The sequence below is a fragment of the Trifolium pratense genome, linkage group LG7 (genome assembly GCF_020283565.1).
Source record: "Trifolium pratense cultivar HEN17-A07 linkage group LG7, ARS_RC_1.1, whole genome shotgun sequence".
Taxonomy (NCBI): Eukaryota; Viridiplantae; Streptophyta; class Magnoliopsida; order Fabales; family Fabaceae; genus Trifolium; species Trifolium pratense.
In genome coordinates this window covers 26,300,022-26,319,847 of record NC_060065.1, presented here as the reverse complement: position 1 = coordinate 26,319,847, position 19,826 = coordinate 26,300,022, and the positions used below count along the sequence as shown (strand labels likewise).

At 34.1% G+C, this 19,826-nt stretch overlaps 3 protein-coding genes across 6 annotated transcripts; 1 reads left to right on the top strand and 2 right to left on the bottom strand.

The window, feature by feature from the left end:
• Positions 1 to 161: 161 nt before the first annotated feature.
• On the top strand, positions 162 to 554 carry LOC123896144. The gene has a single exon (XM_045946571.1). It carries the CDS (start codon positions 162 to 164, stop codon positions 552 to 554), a length of 393 nt encoding a protein of 130 aa, XP_045802527.1.
• A 576-nt stretch (positions 555 to 1,130) lies between these two features.
• LOC123895344 lies at positions 1,131 to 2,114 on the bottom strand. Its single transcript, XM_045945618.1, has 2 exons — positions 2,064 to 2,114; positions 1,131 to 1,962 (listed from the first exon to the last, which is right to left on the bottom strand). The coding sequence occupies exons 1-2, from the start codon at positions 2,088 to 2,090 to the stop codon at positions 1,210 to 1,212; spliced, it is 780 nt and encodes a 259-aa protein (XP_045801574.1). The 5' UTR covers positions 2,091 to 2,114; the 3' UTR covers positions 1,131 to 1,209.
• An 8,720-nt stretch (positions 2,115 to 10,834) lies between these two features.
• LOC123895343 (protein FAR1-RELATED SEQUENCE 5-like) lies at positions 10,835 to 14,682 on the bottom strand. 4 transcript variants are annotated; one of them, XR_006804260.1, is made up of 4 exons: positions 14,370 to 14,622; positions 11,341 to 13,476; positions 11,083 to 11,141; positions 10,835 to 10,959 (listed from the first exon to the last, which is right to left on the bottom strand). XR_006804260.1 is itself a non-coding variant. In XM_045945616.1 (2 exons), the coding sequence occupies exon 2, from the start codon at positions 13,467 to 13,469 to the stop codon at positions 11,475 to 11,477; it is 1,995 nt and encodes a 664-aa protein (XP_045801572.1). In that variant the 5' UTR covers positions 13,470 to 13,476; positions 14,370 to 14,682; the 3' UTR covers positions 10,835 to 11,474. The 4 variants fall into 4 exon arrangements, 1 of the variants encoding a protein (XP_045801572.1); XR_006804261.1 differs by having other exon boundaries at positions 11,083 to 13,476; XR_006804259.1 differs by having other exon boundaries at positions 10,835 to 11,141.
• Positions 14,683 to 19,826: the final 5,144 nt, after the last annotated feature.

Sequence of the window (19,826 nt, the reverse complement as noted above, 5' to 3'; positions counted from 1 at the left end):
TGATCGAAATTGCACCGACAACAATATTTTGTGGTCGATATTGCACCGACAATATTTCGTGGTCGATATTACACCGACAATATTTCGTGGTCGATATTGCACCGACAATATTTTGTGGTCGATATCACATCCTTTTTCAACACTCAACTCACAAAAAAAAAATGGATGTCTCACTAACACAACGCATGAGATCCACCCTTGCAGCAGTTTACTACAACCACGAAAAACCAATTTTGTTTCGCATTAACGATGATGAAACGTTCGATGGTCTGAAACAACAACTGAACGAGCTGAATCGTACCACCAACAACCAGAACGACAACAGAACAGTTTCAAGTCTCAAGTACCGTAAGCCGTCGATCGGTTCCGACGGACGCATTACCTTCACCGATATGATGCTTGAAAACAATGATGATATTCAAACTATGTTCTCAATTTTTGAGCAGTATAGCAACAGGGGGCCTATCGAATTAGATGCAACGCTGACAAGATCTGTCAAAGCCATCCTTGCTAGCCTTGTTCGTCCGGAAGATCGAAATAATGTTTCCATTTGATGCGTTGTAACAATTTCATTCCGATGTAATTCCTAATTTCCGTTTATTGTGTTTGATTTGTCTAATTTCGTTTCAGTATTAAAGTTAGTTTCAATATTAGAGTTTTATCGAAACAATTTTAATAAATTTCAATATTAGAGTTTTTTCGAAACAATTTTAATATCGAGTTAAATCCTACCATTCTTCAATCCCCCCCCCATCAAGTCTTTTATACCCCTATATACATGTATTTCGCAAAATTTTAACTTATTTCGACCCGCGGAAACCGAAACATAAGTTTCGATTGATAAAGCCCGAAATTACTGGGAATATAAACTATTTCGAGCCTTATAAACCGAAGTATATCAGGCCAAAAAACCAGTCAATGTAGTCTCTGCCTTGCACCACCTCTACACATTTGAGGTCCAAACCTGTTTATACCACATTTTAGTATGTTATATATGTCAGAGCATCAACATATTAACCATCCAATCTAAAAATATTTTAGCGATTAATAAAAATGTAACAACCGGTAACAAATTACGAATTAAACGATACTAAAATACGTAGTGTACTACATCCGATTGTCATAATCAAAGTTACATCAAAATTAAAATCTAACATCAAAGTTTATAAACAACCACGTCAACATTAAAGTTACAAAAACAAACAAAGTCTACCCCCGAGTGTTGTAGCGTGTCCCCCTCCCCCGCTTAATTCGCCTATAAGCAAGTATCGGATTAAGCAAATTCAGAATCCGCTGCAAAGTACCATAAATTGGAGTTCCTTCAACCGCCTCACCATCGTGAACTGCCCTTTCGACCTCAACCTTGACACTCCGGCAAACTTGCATTAGATTAGGGTCATTTCTTGCTTCCGCCGCCTCTATTAACACCTCTAAATTAGGTGGCCTTGGTGGTGATTCAGGAGCTTGTACGGGTCGCATAACTGGATGCGACACTCTATAAAACCATGACATATATCCGAGTTCAGTGTCCCACGGGCTTGTAACAGGCCGACCCCTCATCTCTTCATCTATCATCCTCAGTTCCAACTCTTCCGTAAACACACGATCTATCTCACACAAGTTCATCCCCGGCGTTGCAGACATACTCGGGTTTCTTGGAATGCCTTGCACATGTTGAAATTGTCTTAGCACACGTTCCGGCAAATGCTTGGCTTTCAATTTACCACACCTTAACCATCCAGAAAACCAACATGCATTTATCAAAGGTCGCACTTGTCGGTGGCCATCATACGGGCTGAACACGCAATCGTAAGTTTGAATATTGTCCAAACTGCTTCTATATCCAGCTGCATCCTTATGTCCTTGCCCAGGAACAACCTTTGAATTTAGTGGCATGTTCGCTGCATAATTAGGAGCCTCCACCCACACACTAAGTCTCGGAAAGTGCGCAATAATCCATCCCTGAAAGTATGACGAACAAGATTCATTATAGCCAGACATAGTCTATGTGACAACTTAGACAAATACAAATAATATCTTATATAACGCTCACATATTTTTACCTGAAGAAATGACATGTAGCCAGCCATCTGAGTCGTGCTAACCGCAGACCTGTGATCCAAATAATGCTGCAGATGAACAAGAGCAGCAGCACCCCAATTCCATTCATGAACGCATGACAAATCTTGAAAGTACTGCAAATAAACAACATCCGCGTCGTAACTACTCTTGTTGCTGAATATGGTACAACAGACCAAATGTAGCATAAAAGTCCTTACGCTCCTCTCCCTGTAAAGCCTAACAACATGCGCCGGCTTATTCTCAGCAATCGCTCTTTCGGCAAAAGTCTGGTTTGTTGTGTATAGAGTTTGCAGGGTACTATGCTTCAAATGTACCCCGTTGGTTTCGGCAAATGCTAAATCAATCTCATCTCGCTCAACTCCTAGATATGAACTAACCATGTCAGCCCCTTCTCCCCTTGACATCTTCGTATGGTTCAAAAACTTTCCTTGGATTGGAAGATGTAACAGACATTGTACATCGTCCAATGTGATGCCGAGCTCACCTAACGGAAGGTGGAAAGTACTTGTTTCCGGATGCCATCTTTCAACAAATGCCCATATAACCCCATAGTCAAGTACGCTAAAATTGACACGGGTAAGCGGCTCCAATCCCGATGCTTCAATTGGATCCCAAAACCACCTCTCACTACGAGGCGGTTTGACGATGTTTATAACCTTTTTCCCGCTAGCTTGGCAACGCAGAGTCCTCTTTAAAACCTGAAAAATTCCAACAACACAAAACATTGAAAACTTAATTAACATAATCACGGTATTTAAAACAATTAATATATTTAATAAAACAATTAATACACTTAACGGTACCTCATGATCATCTGGTTCTGCATCTCATATCGGAACCGCCCTATGATTTCCGTATTGTGTTAATAATGACATATCACTTGGTCCTCCTCCATAACCCTCATTTGCTGCATCTCGTCGTGGTTGTCGTGGTCGCTGTTGCGGTCTCCGTCGTGGTGGTTGTTGCGGTTCTTCAATTTGCGCTTCATCAGGTTGCGGTTCTTCAGGTTCGCCATACTCGGCATCCTGATTTAGAAATTGATCCGCGTCAAAATCATCATCCTCAGCAGCATTTTGTGCTTGGCCTAAACGTGACCGTGTACGCGTACGCGAACCACCCGCCTCAGCATCATGTGTCCCTCGCGCCGGAATTCGTCCTTGCTGCTTACTACGACCTCGTTTGGCAGGGCGATTTGCAGCTAGCTCTCTACGAGCGGAAGCATTTGCATTGCTTGGCTTGCCATGCCTACCTCTCCCAACATTTTCTTCCATATTTATCCTAACATGGAAAAATATCTTCACACTCAATACAATCTTATAAACTATGATAAATTCAAACTATAATTCAATCAACATTTAATCCTAACACCTATGGAAACATTATTCGTATGGAAGCACATTTAATTTGACTTAGACATTTTGTCGAACACGTAGTGTAGACCATAATACCAACTAATGACATACACAAATTGAACCTAATATCACATGCATTCATGTTAACATCTAACTAAACTAACAACTAACCATTAATTCAACAATTCAAACATAGAATTTTGAGATAGAAAATTACTCAGGGAGGGAAAAAAACGTAGAAAAGAGTGAATGTGATAAGAAAAACATGGAATGAGAAAAGAGTGAATGTAAATGCATGGAACTTACTTGATTAAGAATGGTTTGAGGTGGGATGTTGAAGTTTTCCACAAAATCGCACACAAGAGGATGAAGGAGTAGTGTTGTTGGTGTTTATGTGAAAAAACGTAACTGAAATGAAAAGTTAAGCTTCTGTTTCTATATCAGTTAACTTCGGTTAACAAAGCTCGAAGGAAAAAGCGAACGATTTCTATTCCCCGAATTTTTTTAAAGTTTGATTCTTATAACCCGAAACACCGTGCAGGGGCAAAAACGTAAGTAAGGGGGGTATAAAAGAAACGTGGGGGGCCTAAAGAGAAAATATCTTAAATCTATAACAATAATAAAAGCAAAAATTTTCTTTTGGTGTAGCCTATTTTTCTTCCAAAATTACCCTTCGCAACAATTACATTTATGTCATTACAAAAACATCTATAACTTCCATTCGGTTTCTTTTTTATCTTCCAACCGCCACTTATAATTTTTGTTTCTCATATTTTCTATTGTTGGTCTTTGATGTTGAAAACAATGAGATAAATTGTAGATTTCCACTGCAATGCACTCACAATATAGGAAGAGAGACAACCCACTTGGGTTGGTGCATTGGTATTGGCTTGAGACCTGGGAGTGTGCTCCTCTTGAGGTCTGAGGTTCGATTTTCTCTGGCGCCAATTTGGGTGGGCTAGTTTAGCTTCTTCAAAAAAAAAAAATACGAAGAGAGACAAAATTTGAGAAGTGTCAATTATTTAAGTGTATGATTCATTGGACCAAATTGAGTATTTATGCATCGATCAATTATGCAGTAGCACAACATGATAATATTGAACCAAAGAAAATGGAAATAGAATATTTGTTTTCTTACGGTTTGTGAAAATGGAAATCAATTATATTGCACATTTTGCACCCTCATTTTGATTTTTCTTCACTGTTTCTTCATATGTTTCATTTTGTTTTTCATTTGTGTAAATTCTTTCATGTACTTTTGGTTTTTATTGTTCTTGCTTTTAATTTTATCATCTTCCTTTTTTATTCCATGACACGGAGTAATCATAGAAGGGTGAAGGGCACATAATACATTGTTGATGATGACTACCATTGTAGCGTGACTATGACTATGACTATGAATAAGTTTCATTCGTAATTATTTAATTGTCGTGTTAATTGAGTCTTCAATATTATGGTATATTTGATATTGAATCATATTCTTTTTTATATATTATTTGTAATCATTTAATATTTTGATAAAGGAATGATATAAGCATGGTTCCATATAGATATGGGTGTTTTGTTTTGCACAAGAAAGAAAACGAGATATGTAATGAAAAATTGGAGTTGAAAGTAGAATTTGTGGCCTTATCTAAATTTTTCTATTATTATGTTTCTTTGAGGGAATAGTTGAATGAGGTTACCATCTAACTCCAGTGATTGTGTCTGTGTATGGTCGGTCTATAAATAGAAACTATTGCTCACAGATTTGATTCAGAGCTCAAAAACCAGTCATTGTGTGTAACATTCATATTGGAAAATAATTATAATAGTAGAATTAGATTTATAGCTCAAAGACCACCATTTCAACACTTAGCATAAACTCCCCTTGAAGCTCACTTCCAAAGGAGTAAATTTGATTCCCTGGTCTTCTTGTAGAGAGTGGCATATATAATATATGCCAAAGATTTCAATGGAAAGGGCTAAGAGCCTGAGGTCAAGTTTATTCCTTTGGAAGTAAGCCTCAAGCAGCAAGTTTAACCCTCCTTCACTACTTTTGATGAGAGTTTGTTATGCTTTTTTCTCCAAACTTTTCCTCTTCTACATGTGAGATCCTTCCTCGTTCCAGTAATTCAGAGTTCGGCCGCTAAGTAAGTAAAACATGGCCAAAAATTGTTTCTACCAGGAATCAAACTCGAGTTCTCTCGAATGATCCATACTAGGAAGACCTAATTAACCACTTAAGCTCAATTTCTTGATTTCTCCGAAAGACTTGCTTGTTTTCTTTTCTTCTTATGTCATTTATGGTTTATGCTTTCATGTTCCTATTGTGATGTGTGCAGGTGGACATGTACTTTTGCGTTTCACTGCCTATGATATGTGTAGAGATATTGCTGCACGGATACACCCCGTCCAATGACTAACCGACCGACCCACCCATGATGGAAATAGCGGGAAGGACGACAGAATCATCTAGCGGGAAGATGGTGAAATCATCGTGCTATTAATTATTTTTATCCTGCACATCTCCACTTCAATATTGTTTTCATTCAATTGATTTTATAGATTCAATGCTGGTGAACAACTTTCTTTTTTCAAGTTCTATTGTAGTGAGATTCCTGAAGTAAACAAAGATTCAATACATAACCTTGTTTCTGACTCCAACTAAAGTGATGTAAATCTAACTCGGCAGACAAATTTTATAATAATTATACAGTTAGATATGAAAATAAAAATTGTAAGTTCGTTTATATTTTTACATGTCAGATCAGATATGTGTGGATTTCGGTGATAAGTTGGCTACCCATTACTTAAAATTGGGTCAATCAGCCCATCCTATGTGTCTTAAATTTAGTGGTGCATCAAAATGTCATTTATATCATCATTAAAATGTTGTTATTTTTCAATTATGGCAATACAACTTTTTACAATTGAAAATTCACCCATATTTCAATTCAATATTTTCTAACTTTCCATCTTCTTCCGCTGTACGCACATATGCCTGCTATAGTGATATGGATTAAACAAAAAAAATCTCTTTTTTTTGTAAAAAAAAAATCTCTTTTTTTTTGTAAAAAAAAAAAATCTCTTTTTTGAATTAACAATTTTTTTTAAAAACAAGAATTAACAATTAATTAGAAACTTAAATGTGGAATCGTTGAGATTGAACCGTTTGATTATCAAAATTCAAGTGATAATTTTTTTTTATTGAATCTTGATTCTTTATATTATATAAATTATAAAATTATTTTAATGCAGTCACCGTGAATCTACCTCAGTTGGTATGGATATCACATTTTATGCAGTCACCTTGAGTTTATCTCAGTTTAATTTATATTTGGAAAAACAAATGTTAACGGAGCAATATGATAAAAATACTAATATTAATATAATATTTCTTTATTTTATATATAAAAATTTGAAAAAATGTCTTGATTAAGTGGTTAATGAGTTTTTACTAAAACAAACTATTTCGAAGAATATGAATTCGATTTTTAGTGGGAATAATTTCTTATCATATTATACTCAACTCGCGATCGAACTCTAGATTATCAGAACGGCGGAACCCCCATCCCCTCAAAACTATAGGGTTGACAAAAAAACAAAGACTTGGAAAAGTTTGTAGTATTAACTATGTGTCAAATCTCATCGAAAATAATTATTTATTAAAAAGTTATACATTTAATATAAAATGCATAAGTTCTAACATAAATATATTATTTTAATTTTTTTAACATGTGCAAATTTACGTTAAAAAAAAGTGCAAATTTGCACTTGATAGAGTGAGGATATTTAATAAAATTATATACTAATTAATTTTAGGTTAAATAAGTAAATAGTCTCTATAGTTTTTCATAATTTCGTTTTTAATCCTTGTCGATTTTTTTCCCATTTTTTGGTCTATGGAAAATTTTCCATCACAAATTTTGGTTTCTACTTTTAATCAAACTCTTGTATACTTTCACATTTTTGAATGAATTTTTATATTCATCTATAATCTATAACAATATATAAAAAGGATAGGTGAGTTTGGGATGGACTTTTCAATATACTTATTTTACCCTTGACTTAGTTTCACAACTTCCATTAACTAATCAATTTAAAAATAAAAAAATTTTAAATCATAAAAATGTGAATAAGTGGCAAATGAGTTGCCTATACATGAATGATTACCAACTTAATACTACATCTATACTATATAAAAAGAGAATACAAATATTTTTGGTGTCGATTTTTCATAATACCAACAATATCCTTATTTTTTTAGCAATAAAAATCTTTTATTAACAAATTCATCATAACATAAGACATTTTTGTTGGACATAAGTTAGACACAGGCAGGCGCGGAACGCGCCTGTCTGGCCCGCTAGTGTTTATAATCATACTATGTTGCATAGGTGCGGGTACGGTACAGGTATCCGGTACTGGTACGGGTACGTGGTACGACATTTTTTAAAAAACTAAGGTACGGGTACGCTCGCATAATTTTTTTAAATATAGTTATATAGTTAAAATAATAAAATTATATTCTTAAAGCAAATAATTAAACATAAAAAATAGCAAACTTTAAAAGTAGTTATATTATGGTTTACACGTTTAGAAAATTAGAAGTAGTAGTAAGATTATGCGGCTCTACTTTTAAAAATAAATAAAAAGGGAAGCAGACTGAATCGATTCTAATTTTAAACTAAAGTGAATCTTTATTAAAAAAATAAACAAATAAAAAAAATGGGATTGGAAAGTGTTGCAAAAAAAAATGAGAATAATTTTTGATGAAATATGTATCACGTGTGTATCCTGGGAGTACCACGCGGGTACCCTGGAAGTACCACGCATGTACCCGCGTGAAGAAAAAAAACAAACTTGGTACTTTAAGCGTACGTACCATGGGAGTACCATACACGTATCAGTACCCAATATGTACCCGGTACCGGTACTCTGTCTAAAACGAAGTACCCATGCAACATATACATAATCATAGAATATCTATTCAGGGAAGTGAGCATCAACATAAAAGTCATAATATATGACATTATATTTGTAACATATTTTATTCAGAATAATACTATTTAACTGTTTTTAATTAATTAATTAATATATTTGTTATATTTTATAAAAATAATGTAATGACTTAAAAAAATTCAAAAAATATCAAAAAAATAAAACTCATTAAATAAAACGCAACGCAAAAAACGGCGTACAAAACGGACGCTCGTAGCTATCACACTCTCTCTCACTCTCCCCTACCCGCGAGTGGGTTTACACGCACGTGAACAGTGTCACCCTCAACCTCTGGTGGGTCGACCCAGACCATAAACCGGGTCAAAACGCGGGTTGTTGTTCCAGCATCATTATCTTCGGTTTTCCATCACCGTTTCGTCCGATTTTTTGTGGGTTTCAACCAGAATTCAATCTCTAACGATTTTAACACAAAATTATCAAGTGTTAAACATCAAAACGTGAGATTTAAAGCAAAATTTGCAAATCCCATAAAAAAGAATGATTTTTCTTAGATTACTCCCTCTATGGTTGTTGAAAAAACACAAAATTTGTGGCACTAGATTCAAAAAATCAAGATCTACAAGAGCTTTGTAATATTTCACTTCAATTTGTTGCATAACAAGTTTCGAAAATTTGAAAAAAAATAAAATGAAAATTATCTGAAAATTAAGAAAAGAAGAATTTAGAGATGAAAAAATTAAAAAGTTTATTTGCGGGTGTTAGAGATGACACGAAAATTATCAATGTTAATTTTGTGTGGGTGGTTTTGCAATTAAATAGTTTTAACTTACTAGTTTTACAAAGTGTGTATTTTCATTACATAGAAATAATAGAAGATAGATGGATGGTTTAGATTTTGCCAACTCAAATGGGCTGAGTTGCCCATTTTAATGAAATGGGTAGTTAAGAATTTGCCGTGGATTTCTATCTTAGACTCCAACTAAAGAACTTTTTAATAATATTTTGGCTAAAATGCACTTTTGGCCCCCTAACTTTCACAAACTTGCAATTTTAGTCTCCTAACTTTAAAAATAGCAGTTTTGGCCCCCTAACTTTAACCTCTTTTGCAAAACCTCAATTTTGACTTAGTCAATGCATATGTGGCAAGTGACTTAGCTGAGTAAGATGCCATGTGTGTAAGATGCCATGTGTGTAATTTGTTTATTTTAAAATATAAAAAAAGCCACATAATTAAAAATGAAATAAAATAATTGAAAAAGGCAAAAAAAAACTTCTCATTTTTGGGATTTATTCATTCATATTCATCACCGTATTCCCTAACTCTTCATCTCTGTCGCCGCAACACTTCCATCATCTCCAAATCCAATGACTTCTTAGGAAAAACTTGATGAATGGTGGAAGAGTCGAAAGAAGAACTTGATGAATTTTCAGTTAGAATGTTCTTCAATTTCACGATAGATATCAGTCCAAAGAAACCTGTCAATCTCCTAAGTTTTTAGTTTCAAAGGCCTTTGTACATCAAGTACTTCTTCTATTATAATTTTCATGTCTGGCTTTCAATATGCAATAACATTTCAGCAAGACAAAAACAAACATTTTAACACTAATATGAGCTTAAAGTCTCACAGACTACAATATGTTTTGTTACCGAGTCAAAATTTTTAACACTAATGTGAGTTAAAATAACAATTCTCAAGGCGATTTCTTCCAAAAGAATAATTACTTGTTGCTTCCATTAAAATATCGTTTGGATGATGTTAGCGAGATTTGAGATGAAGTAGATAAGCTTTAGCTTTTGGAAGCTTATCCAATTATTTTATTTCATCTGTGGCTTTTTTTATATTTTAAAATAAAAAAATTACACACAAGACATCTTACTCAGCTAAGTCACTTGCCACATATGCATTGACTAAGTCAAAATTGAGGTTTTGCAAAAGGAGCTAAAATTAGGGTGCCAAAACTGCTATTTTTAAAGTTAGGGGACTAAAATTGCAAGTTTGTGAAATTTAGGGGGCTAAAATTGCATTTTAGCCTAATATTTTTCAAGATTTGTCAAAAAAATAAAAATAAAAATCAAGAATAACGTAGTTTTATGAATTCCATACTAAAACCCAAATACCAGATTTGGAATTGCACGTTAACTGAATATACTAATTATTTTTAAAAATAGACATTTATTTTTGTAACATATACAATAAGAGTCCGGGTACTAAGTCATGATCAATATTCTCTTGAACCAAGCATTTTAATACCATTATCATTATGCCATTATGAAACACCCAACCAAAGTTTATGCAGAACTCTGGAGCAATATATCCTATAGTTTCCCTCGCAGCAATGTTGTTTTTGGGCAAAACAACTCATCTAACAGCATGTAATATTGTAATGACTATTTTGAGGTCCAAATGTATTAATGCGAAAGTTTGCAATGCTAAATGAAAATGATAATGCTGAGATTCAAATGCCATCGCCAAACTTGGTTCTGACATGAGTAAATATAAACCAACAATATTTGTTACGTTAACACAAAATTCTGAACATCAATTGGCCTTGTAAGTGTCAAGCAGATACTAAGTTTAAACTGCAAAACATAAAACACAAAACTCTAAACTCAAACTTCGCTTAAGTAGCAAATATAGAACAAAATATTGTCACTGTCACTATCCATCATATAATTACAAATTTCTATCCTATGAAGACATACATTGTCAATGCCTTTCACTGGAATTGCTACTTGGAGGAAACCAACATTAATTGCAAGATCTGTGCCACAAAATAAATCAGTGCTCGAGTATACGTACACATATTTCATGTATCTATTATGACATGAGTTCATTTCTAGCAACGTTTATTGAATAGCATTGGTGGAGTATAGGAGGATGGTGTATATTTCCATCATAAGCTATAAAATGTACTGTCAGGTAAAATATAGTCAGAGTAATATTTGACAAATAAAACTTACAATTATCACCCTGTGGAAGCTCATTCAAAGAAGCATAAACTAGTCTACGAGGTTCGTCCATGCAACTGAAAACATTGTTTTAATCACACCCATAGATGAATTAACTGCCATTTCTGGTGCAAATATATATCAATTCAGAGCATTGGTGTGAAACACGATTCCTCATTTTCGTTGAAATTTGTCTCCATTGTTTCTACATCTGAAGTTAAATTTCCCTTGCCGACCCCTTTCTGCACCCTCTCAACTCCAATATCAAGTAATTTCCACATAATATTTTGAGCTTCTTTGCTGTCTTGACTTTCCAAAACTAGAGAGTAGAATGACTTCATAATAGCATTGCGATAAGGAATACCAGCATCATCATCATTGATCCCCAAATTGGAGGTAGAATCTTCTCCCATTCCCCTACTTATGTGCTCATAAATCACAGACCTTGCATTTTTTGACCATCTTTTTAAGAAGTATTGGTCAGGTATTCTTAAAATACCTTTAATGTTATAAATTCGCAAAGCATGACTACAAAGAATGCCCATATAATCAAACTTGCAGCAACTACAATTAATCTTCATATTGGAAGAGTCAAATGTCACTGTATATTTTTTATTAGGCTTATGGTTCAACAAGACTTCATGATTTGACACATTATCAGATTGACCAATCTCTATAGAAGTGCTTCCACCTGTCCCTTCAAGATACTCGTTCAGAAAAAGATTAAAGACTTTGTGAGTATATACCGTAGACACATGCCGTAATGTTTCACTAATATTTATAACAAGAGGAGGTGTGCTTTGGCTGTTTTTGAATTCCTCCTCAACCTCTAAGCGGCGCCACTTTTTCAACATCTTCTCAAATGCCAGTAAAAATTGTGTGAGAGTTGTTGTTTTCCCTGCAATCTCATCCAACACATTGTTTGTACTCTCAATCCTTTGGCAGGACTTGATACCAGCAGAGAATACACTCTTGCTATAAGCAGTGCTCCACTTATGGTGAATTTCATACATATTGCTCAGCCATTGATGATCCTGAAGCTTATACACATTCATCATCTCATCCCAAGTTCTTTGAAATTCTTCTTCTGAATCACAATCTCCCATGCATTTACTAAATAAGCTTTGAAACTTTTGATCGGAAATGAGAGAATCCAAATGTGAAGGAGCAACCTTAGCTATGTGCCATAAACATAAACGATGACATGCATTTGGCATTACCTCTCCGATCGCTTTAGCCATGGCTGGATCATGAGCTGTAAAGATTGTTTTTGGTTGTTGGTTTCCCATACTCTCCAAAAACGTTTTGAACAACCAAGCAAAAGAAACTTCACTTTCATCAAATAACAAAGCACAACCAAACATGATATTTTGCAAATGATGATTTAAACCAACAAATGGGGCACAAATAAGGTTGTATTTATTATCACGATAAGTAGTGTCAAAAATCACAACATCCCCAAAGCAATTATAATCAACTACGGATTTACCATCTCTCCAGAAGACATTGGTCAAACGTGATTCTTGGTCTAACTGCACACTGTAACAGAACATGGAATCTTGTGCTTGTCTATTTTGTAAGTGATTCAGTAAAGATTGAGCATCTCCGGCTTCAATAAATTTCAACTTTTCAGTGGAGACATAATTATGCATATCTTTCAACATTACACCATGTTTGTCAAATCCACCAACTCTAATGGCATCATTCACCATAGACTTTATGCGGTCTTCTTTGAGATTTGACAAATTTCTCATAGAACGTAACAAATATCTTTGATGAAGTGGAACAAATTCATGATTGTGTTTCAATATCAACTTTGTAACTTTCCACACTCCTTCCTTGGTCACATTAAATCTCACCATAGCTTTACAATTTGTCCTTGAATCTGCTCTTTTATAAGCGACTTCACCGTCAGGTTCATTGTTCTTGAACCCTTGTTTGGAACAATACAAGTCTTTCAACCGTGTATTCTTTTTCTCGTTATCATAATAACACTCCTTCCCCTTTCTTACACTAAAACCAACTTTGAAGGCATGTTCTTGGTATAAATCATAAGCTTCTTCTTTGCTATTTACAACTTGACCAAGAAAAATATCTTTGGGCTCATCGGTTTCGATTGGTTCACATTCATTTATCTCCATATTTCGCCTACAAAAATAGTGAAACATATGTAGCTTAAAAAAGTAAATATCCACAAAGCTTCCTCCAAAAATATGAAAATGTAAAAATAGAGTAAACAACCAAACTGGTCCCCTAACTTTATTAATATTTGAAAAAGGTCTCAAACTAGGTCAAATTTTATTCATATTAGTCCTTCTGAAAGTATGCTAGGGACTAAATTGATAGTAAGTAAGTGGATAAAGTAGGGAACAAATTGATAATAAGTTATTACAATACCGCGACTTAGTAATTCATAGTAAGTGGCTAAATACGACTAACTTGATACTCCCTCCGGTCCTTATTATAAGGAACACTTTGAAAAAATCACACAGACCAATGAAACACATTTAACATAGTTATTTTCATTTAATACTCTTATAAATTTTAATTTATTCTATGTATACCCTTATTTAATTACTCTTTATTCAACTAACTTACTTATTTTTAAATTCTCTCTCATAATAAATAAGGGCATAAGTGAAATTGAACATTTAAAACATTTGAAAATTGGTCAAAGTTTCTTATAAAAAGGACCAAATTTTTTGCCCTAAGTGTTCCTTATAAAAAGGACCGGAGGGAGTAGTATATTAATAAAGTCAGAGACCTTTTTGAGAGTGTCTTACAAAGTCAGAGACCAAATTAATAGTTTACTCGGAAGAATATCATGTATATGTTGAGTTAACAAACACAATTAAAAAAAAAAGGAGATTTTTCATAAAGGTAAAATAAAGGAAGGCATACCCTAACTCTACTGGTGGAACTTAAAAACGAAGAATGAATTGATAAATTCAGGGGAAAAGCAAATTTATATTTAATTTTGTTTTTAATTTGATAATGAATTGACATTTAAAAAATGGATTAATATGATTTATAGAACTTACTGCAAAAGGGGAAGAACGGCAACGTGAGTGTTGGTGGAAGGTGAGAGCGACGGAACGAAACTCCTCCGGTGGCGAACGACAGCGTGAATGAAACTCCTCCAACGTCCAAGACTCGCAAAGTGCGACCAAATGGATCGATTAGCAACGGCAATGGAAAAAGAACAAAAACGGCACACTTAGAAAAGAGGAGAACTTCTGCAGCTATCGTGATTTTATTTTCAATTTTCTTGACCTAAAATTGGTTTAATTAGTATTTTGGTTCTTTAAAGAAATTTTTGGTTTTACATTTGTCCGGAATAAAAGTTTCCCGAATAAAAGTTTCGCTTTGTTCCCTTAAACTTAAAGACATCATTGTTTGCCATTAGAGTCCCTTCCGTTACTTTTTGAGAAAAAACGTTAAATTGTGAATATGTGGCATGAGACTTATCTAAAGTGAACCAATATACATAGTGGTCCACCATAAACTTCAATAAAATTTTAACCATTCGATCATTGTATCGAAATCTAAATAATTGAATATTGTTAAGTCTATGCAATCTAATGTTGAACCACCAACACCTAACTTTTACTCCTTTTCTTCATCTTCATCCTTATTTATCTTCATAACATTCACCATCTTCATAAAGATAAACCCAAAAATTTTAAAATTAAAACTAAATTTTTTTCCTAATCATCTCACAGAGGAAACTAAATCTAAAGTTTCAATCAAAAATAAATCAACTGCTTCCATGGAGTCACCTTCCTCGATCAAAATCGTTTTTGAGTAATGATTGAAGATCTGGGTGTGTTGGAAGATTTGAGTATGTTTAAAGATATGCAGAATTTTGGTTTCTTTTTTTAATTTATTTTTTGTGTTGAATGTTTGAAGATTTGGGTGTGTTGGATGATTCTGATTTTTTTGTTTTCTATTAAAGATTTGATTTTTTTTCATTTATGAATTTTTGGGTTTTTTTAATCTCGATTTGATGTTTTTCTGAATTTTGTAATTGATGATTTTCTGGATGAAGATGAAAATGGTGAATATCATGAATTTTTTTTTGTGTTTGCTGCGTGTTTGATGTTTTTGGGTTGATTCTTAATGTTGTTGTTGTTGCGTGTGTTGTTTTTGGGTTGAAGAAGATGAACATAAGAAGATGAGCAGAAACATTAGTTGGTGATGGTGGTGCATTGTTAGATCCGGTGTACCTGCAAAATCTAATGTGGTTTATTTTTCTTCAAAAAGATCTGATGGTTAAGATTAAAAAATATATTGAGGTATATGGTGGACCACCTATAACGTTGGCCCACCTAATACATTTGGGGTTGATAAACTAACGGAAAGGACCAATGTGGCAAACGGTTGTATCTTTATGTGAGTAGACTGATGACTTCATCTCACGAGTCATGGATATGAGATATCAAGTCTTCACATAGATATAAATATTAGGAGTAATATTTATATTGGATTGACCCGCCATGAGAATACTACATAGTATGTTATGGAAAATGTCATAAGTTATTCTCATAGTGATAATGGTGTATACCACCCTTCGACCTGAAACCACTATGGACCCTAGATGTGGAGTAGAGTACTTTGTTGCCGTTCAAACATTGTCCGTAACAGGATGACTATAAAGTCGGTTGATGGGTGCTCCATAAATCATGCTGAGGGACATGAGTGACCTAGATGGAATTTGTCCCTCCTACATAACAGGAGCAATATCTGTAGGCCTCTTGATGGAATATGACTGATAAAATGCGTGGCCACGCCGAACTAAGTCAATATGAGATATTGAGCTTATTCGTTGCTCAGTATATTCTGGGATCAAGAAATAAGATATTGAACCATACAAGGGTGACACGATCTATGCCTTGTGTTCAATATAGATATAAGGGTAAAGGGGTAATTATACACACGATTGTTATCACGGAAAGGTTTCGTCAGATCACATGACATTCTCGTCACTTGGGTTGCAGTGATGTGTTGCTAGATACCGCTTATTGTTTATAATATTAAATATGTGATTTAATATTATTGCCAACGTTACGAGAACCTATAGGGTCACACACAAAGGACAGATAGATGAGAGAAATAAATAAGTAAGACTTATTTATAAAATAATAAGTAGGACTTATTAGTAATTAAATAATTAAGTATGACTTATTATTTAATTTATGAAAATAGAGAAATGCGGTCCACCGTAAGGTACGGTGCAGTGCTTGGCTTGATGACCACACAAGTGGTTCTATAAATAGAACCCTTGTGATGAAGTTTTAGAGTTTAACCTAATTCACAAAGTGAAACCTAGCCGCCGCTCTCTAAACCCTATTCTCTCTGAATCTCTGGTGGAATTGGCTAGCACCGGTCATCAGAAAAGTTCTGTTCGTGTGGACTGAGTAGATGCATCGCTTCTTTGCTTTGCTCGTGATCAGAAACTGTTTCTACCTCAAAGCATAGTTTTAAAAACCGGACCGGACCGGACCGGCCGGTCGAACCGGTCCGGCCGTGAACCGGACAAGTGGACGGGCCAATTTACATGCAGAACCGGTTAAGCAAATGAACCGGATAAACCCGGGGTGACCCGGCCGGGTCTGCGGTCAAACCGGTGAACCGTATAGCCCGCGCTAAACCGGACCGGTTTTATATCTGAATAAAATGTAACAAAAATTTCCAAATATTGGCAGCAGGGATTCGAACACGCAACCCACAACATGAAACTTCATTAACTTACCACTAGGCCAACTGAACATCTGTGAAATAAATGTGCAAAACTATATATATGTATAATTACTTATGCATTAAATAGTCAATTTAAGAAATATAGGCTATAATATCACCTAGATCTATTTTCTTTCCTAACCATCCCATCACATATATATCTTTTATTTATTCTTTTACCACACTTTTTTTTACGAGAACACTTATATCTATTTCTTCTTCCTTCAAAAAATACATACATTTATTCTTCTTTAAAAAACTACATATTTATTAATCGATTGATATAAAATACAATAGATTAAAATTTTATTGTTATTGTGTTTTTTTTTAAGTATGAGTTTTCATTAATTTTTTCATAGAATAATTTTTATTTTATAACATAAATATTTTTTATAGACCGGGTTAGTAGTCATGCGGTCCAACCAGTGACCCACTGGTCCGACCAGTAACCCAGTGACCCAATGCTTTGGCCGGGTCGATCACCGGTCCGGGTTTTAAAACACTGCCTCAAAGGTTCTGCACTTCAAGAGGTAAACACATAAACTTGTGGTTTTGTGTTCTTTGATGTGTGATTAATGGTTTAATCAAGATCCGTTCATCGGGATTGTTCCGCTAAGAGGATTAATTATTTTGAAAAACCCCTCTTAAATCCATTTAGTCGGTCATAAGGCCGGATACCAAGTTTTCAAAAAAAAAAAAAAAAAAAGATATACTCGCTCTGTCCCATTTTATAAGACTTTCTTTGACTAAATGCATTATTTGTTAAGAAGTCTCAAATCGGTTGTGAGATGGCATTGGCAAGTGTTTATAAGCAAGTGGCAATCCTCACCTTACAAGCCGATTTTGTGAGGATGAGTTAGGCCACATGTTATCAGGTTTCCGCTATCGGGTTACCCACCGTTCATATCCACGCATCAAGCCTGATAGTGTTGGGCGTGATGGGGTATGTTAAGAAGTCTCGCATCAGTTGTGAGATGGTTTTAACTAGTGTCTATAAGCAAGTGACAATCCACACCTTACAAGTCGGTTTTGTGAGGATGAGTTAGGCTCAATACTCATTTCTAAGACTATTTATATGTCTTGTTTTGACCGTATTTTTCTAAAAGTATATAAATGTAAATATTATCATATAAGATCTTGTCTGATTTGTTTCGATGTATATTTTTAAAATATCAAATTTCTATAATTTTTACTAATATGGAATTAAAGATATTTATAATCAAAAGTATGTATTGGCATACGTGCAGTGGTCAAAGAGTTCTTATATTTTGAGACGGAGAGAGTATTATGGTTGACTTTGATCATGAGCAAATTGACCACTTACGTATTATGTGCATATGTGAACCAATATATATCATCTATGTGAGAGCGTCTCTATGTGTGAAGTCATGTACAATTGAAGTGATTGTATCATTCTCACTCCAATGAAGGTGCCCATTTTCCTTTTTTTTGAAAATTCGGTATCCGACTCTAGAACTGATTAATTCGAGGAAAGACATACTAGATGGTCTACTTATTAGATCATAGGACGACAATGACAGGGAAATTCCTAATTAAGGAATCTAGGTATATATATATTTCTCTTTGTTTGGGAGTTATTGTACAAATGTTATACTTCTTTTGTGTGTCACTTAGTGATAGTCTTACCTGGGCACAAATATTTGGATATAAGATTTGGGCACACACACAAATAAATAAATAAAAATTAAAAAAATTAGTCACATCAATATATATTACTTTAATCATTTTCTATTTAATTTTTTTAGTTCATGTAAGTGTACCTAAAAAATATATTTGCGTTTATACCCATACAAGTATTTCTCGTTTCACTTATATGGATTGCAGTTCAGTAGAGTGGTTAGATAAGTACTTGAATGTGTTCTCCTCAAATTGAGCATATGGTACATTCCTTACGTATGTTCAGAGTAAGAAAAGGTAGGGAATGGATTCTCTCAAGTGTGATTTACACTTGAAAGAATAAAGTGTAATCTAACACCATCTAAATTCATTTTCTTTAAATTTTTATATGTTTCTCTCTCTTGATCAATGGTAACAAACCACACTTTATTCTCTCAAGTGTAAATTACACTTGAGAGAATCCATTCCCGAAAAGGTATATCAAATTGAACGTGTAAATAAAAATGTTACGTTGAAATAGTTTAACATTAATTTTGATTATATTTCATAAAAATTTAAAATATTTCAATATTATAAAAAAACGTAAGTTACATGTCTATTTTGTGAGTTCTCATTTAAAAAAAAAAAATCAAAGATAAAATTCAAATTGTTTCGGATTGGCCAAAAACCCGCAAAGTCAATATACCCATTTACATTACAAAATCTACAGCGCTCCATCATCACCACTACAGCGTATCGCACTCATGGAACCTCATTCATAACGTATAATTGACACTCTCAGATAAACACCCTATAGGATGTATGAAAATGAAAGAGAACAGAATCCAAGAAAAACTTTCATTGAAAATGAAAAAGAAAAGAAATGTGGATAATGGCTTTTAGTTAAGCTATCATAATATCTCAACTAAAAGCCAATTTGGTGAGCCACTTTACAATTTCTCAACATTGAATATTCGAGATGGCCCCCATTAGGACTACTAAGTCACAACTAATTCTTTAAGTTTTATAACTTATGAAGTTCTATAAATGGACTCGGTTACCATTATTTTTATTTTAATCCTTTAAAATCTATAGTTTAAGAGGAGTTGTTAGATTAAGTTGTAGACAACAACTAAAGTCAC

Excerpts from the sequence above, each read along its gene's own strand:
- LOC123896144 (XM_045946571.1), top strand. The coding sequence starts at position 162 with ATGGATGTCTCACTAACACAACGCATGAGATCCACCCTTGCAGCAGTT.
- LOC123895344 (XM_045945618.1), bottom strand. The coding sequence starts at position 2,090 with ATGGCTGGCTACATGTCATTTCTTCAG. Across the intron at positions 1,963-2,063 it reads GCTACATGTCATTTCTTCAG|GGATGGATTATTGCGCACTT; the intron begins GTAAAAATATGT and ends TCATACTTTCAG.
- LOC123895343 (XM_045945616.1), bottom strand. The coding sequence starts at position 13,469 with ATGGAGATAAATGAATGTGAACCAATCGAAACCGATGAGCCCAAAGAT.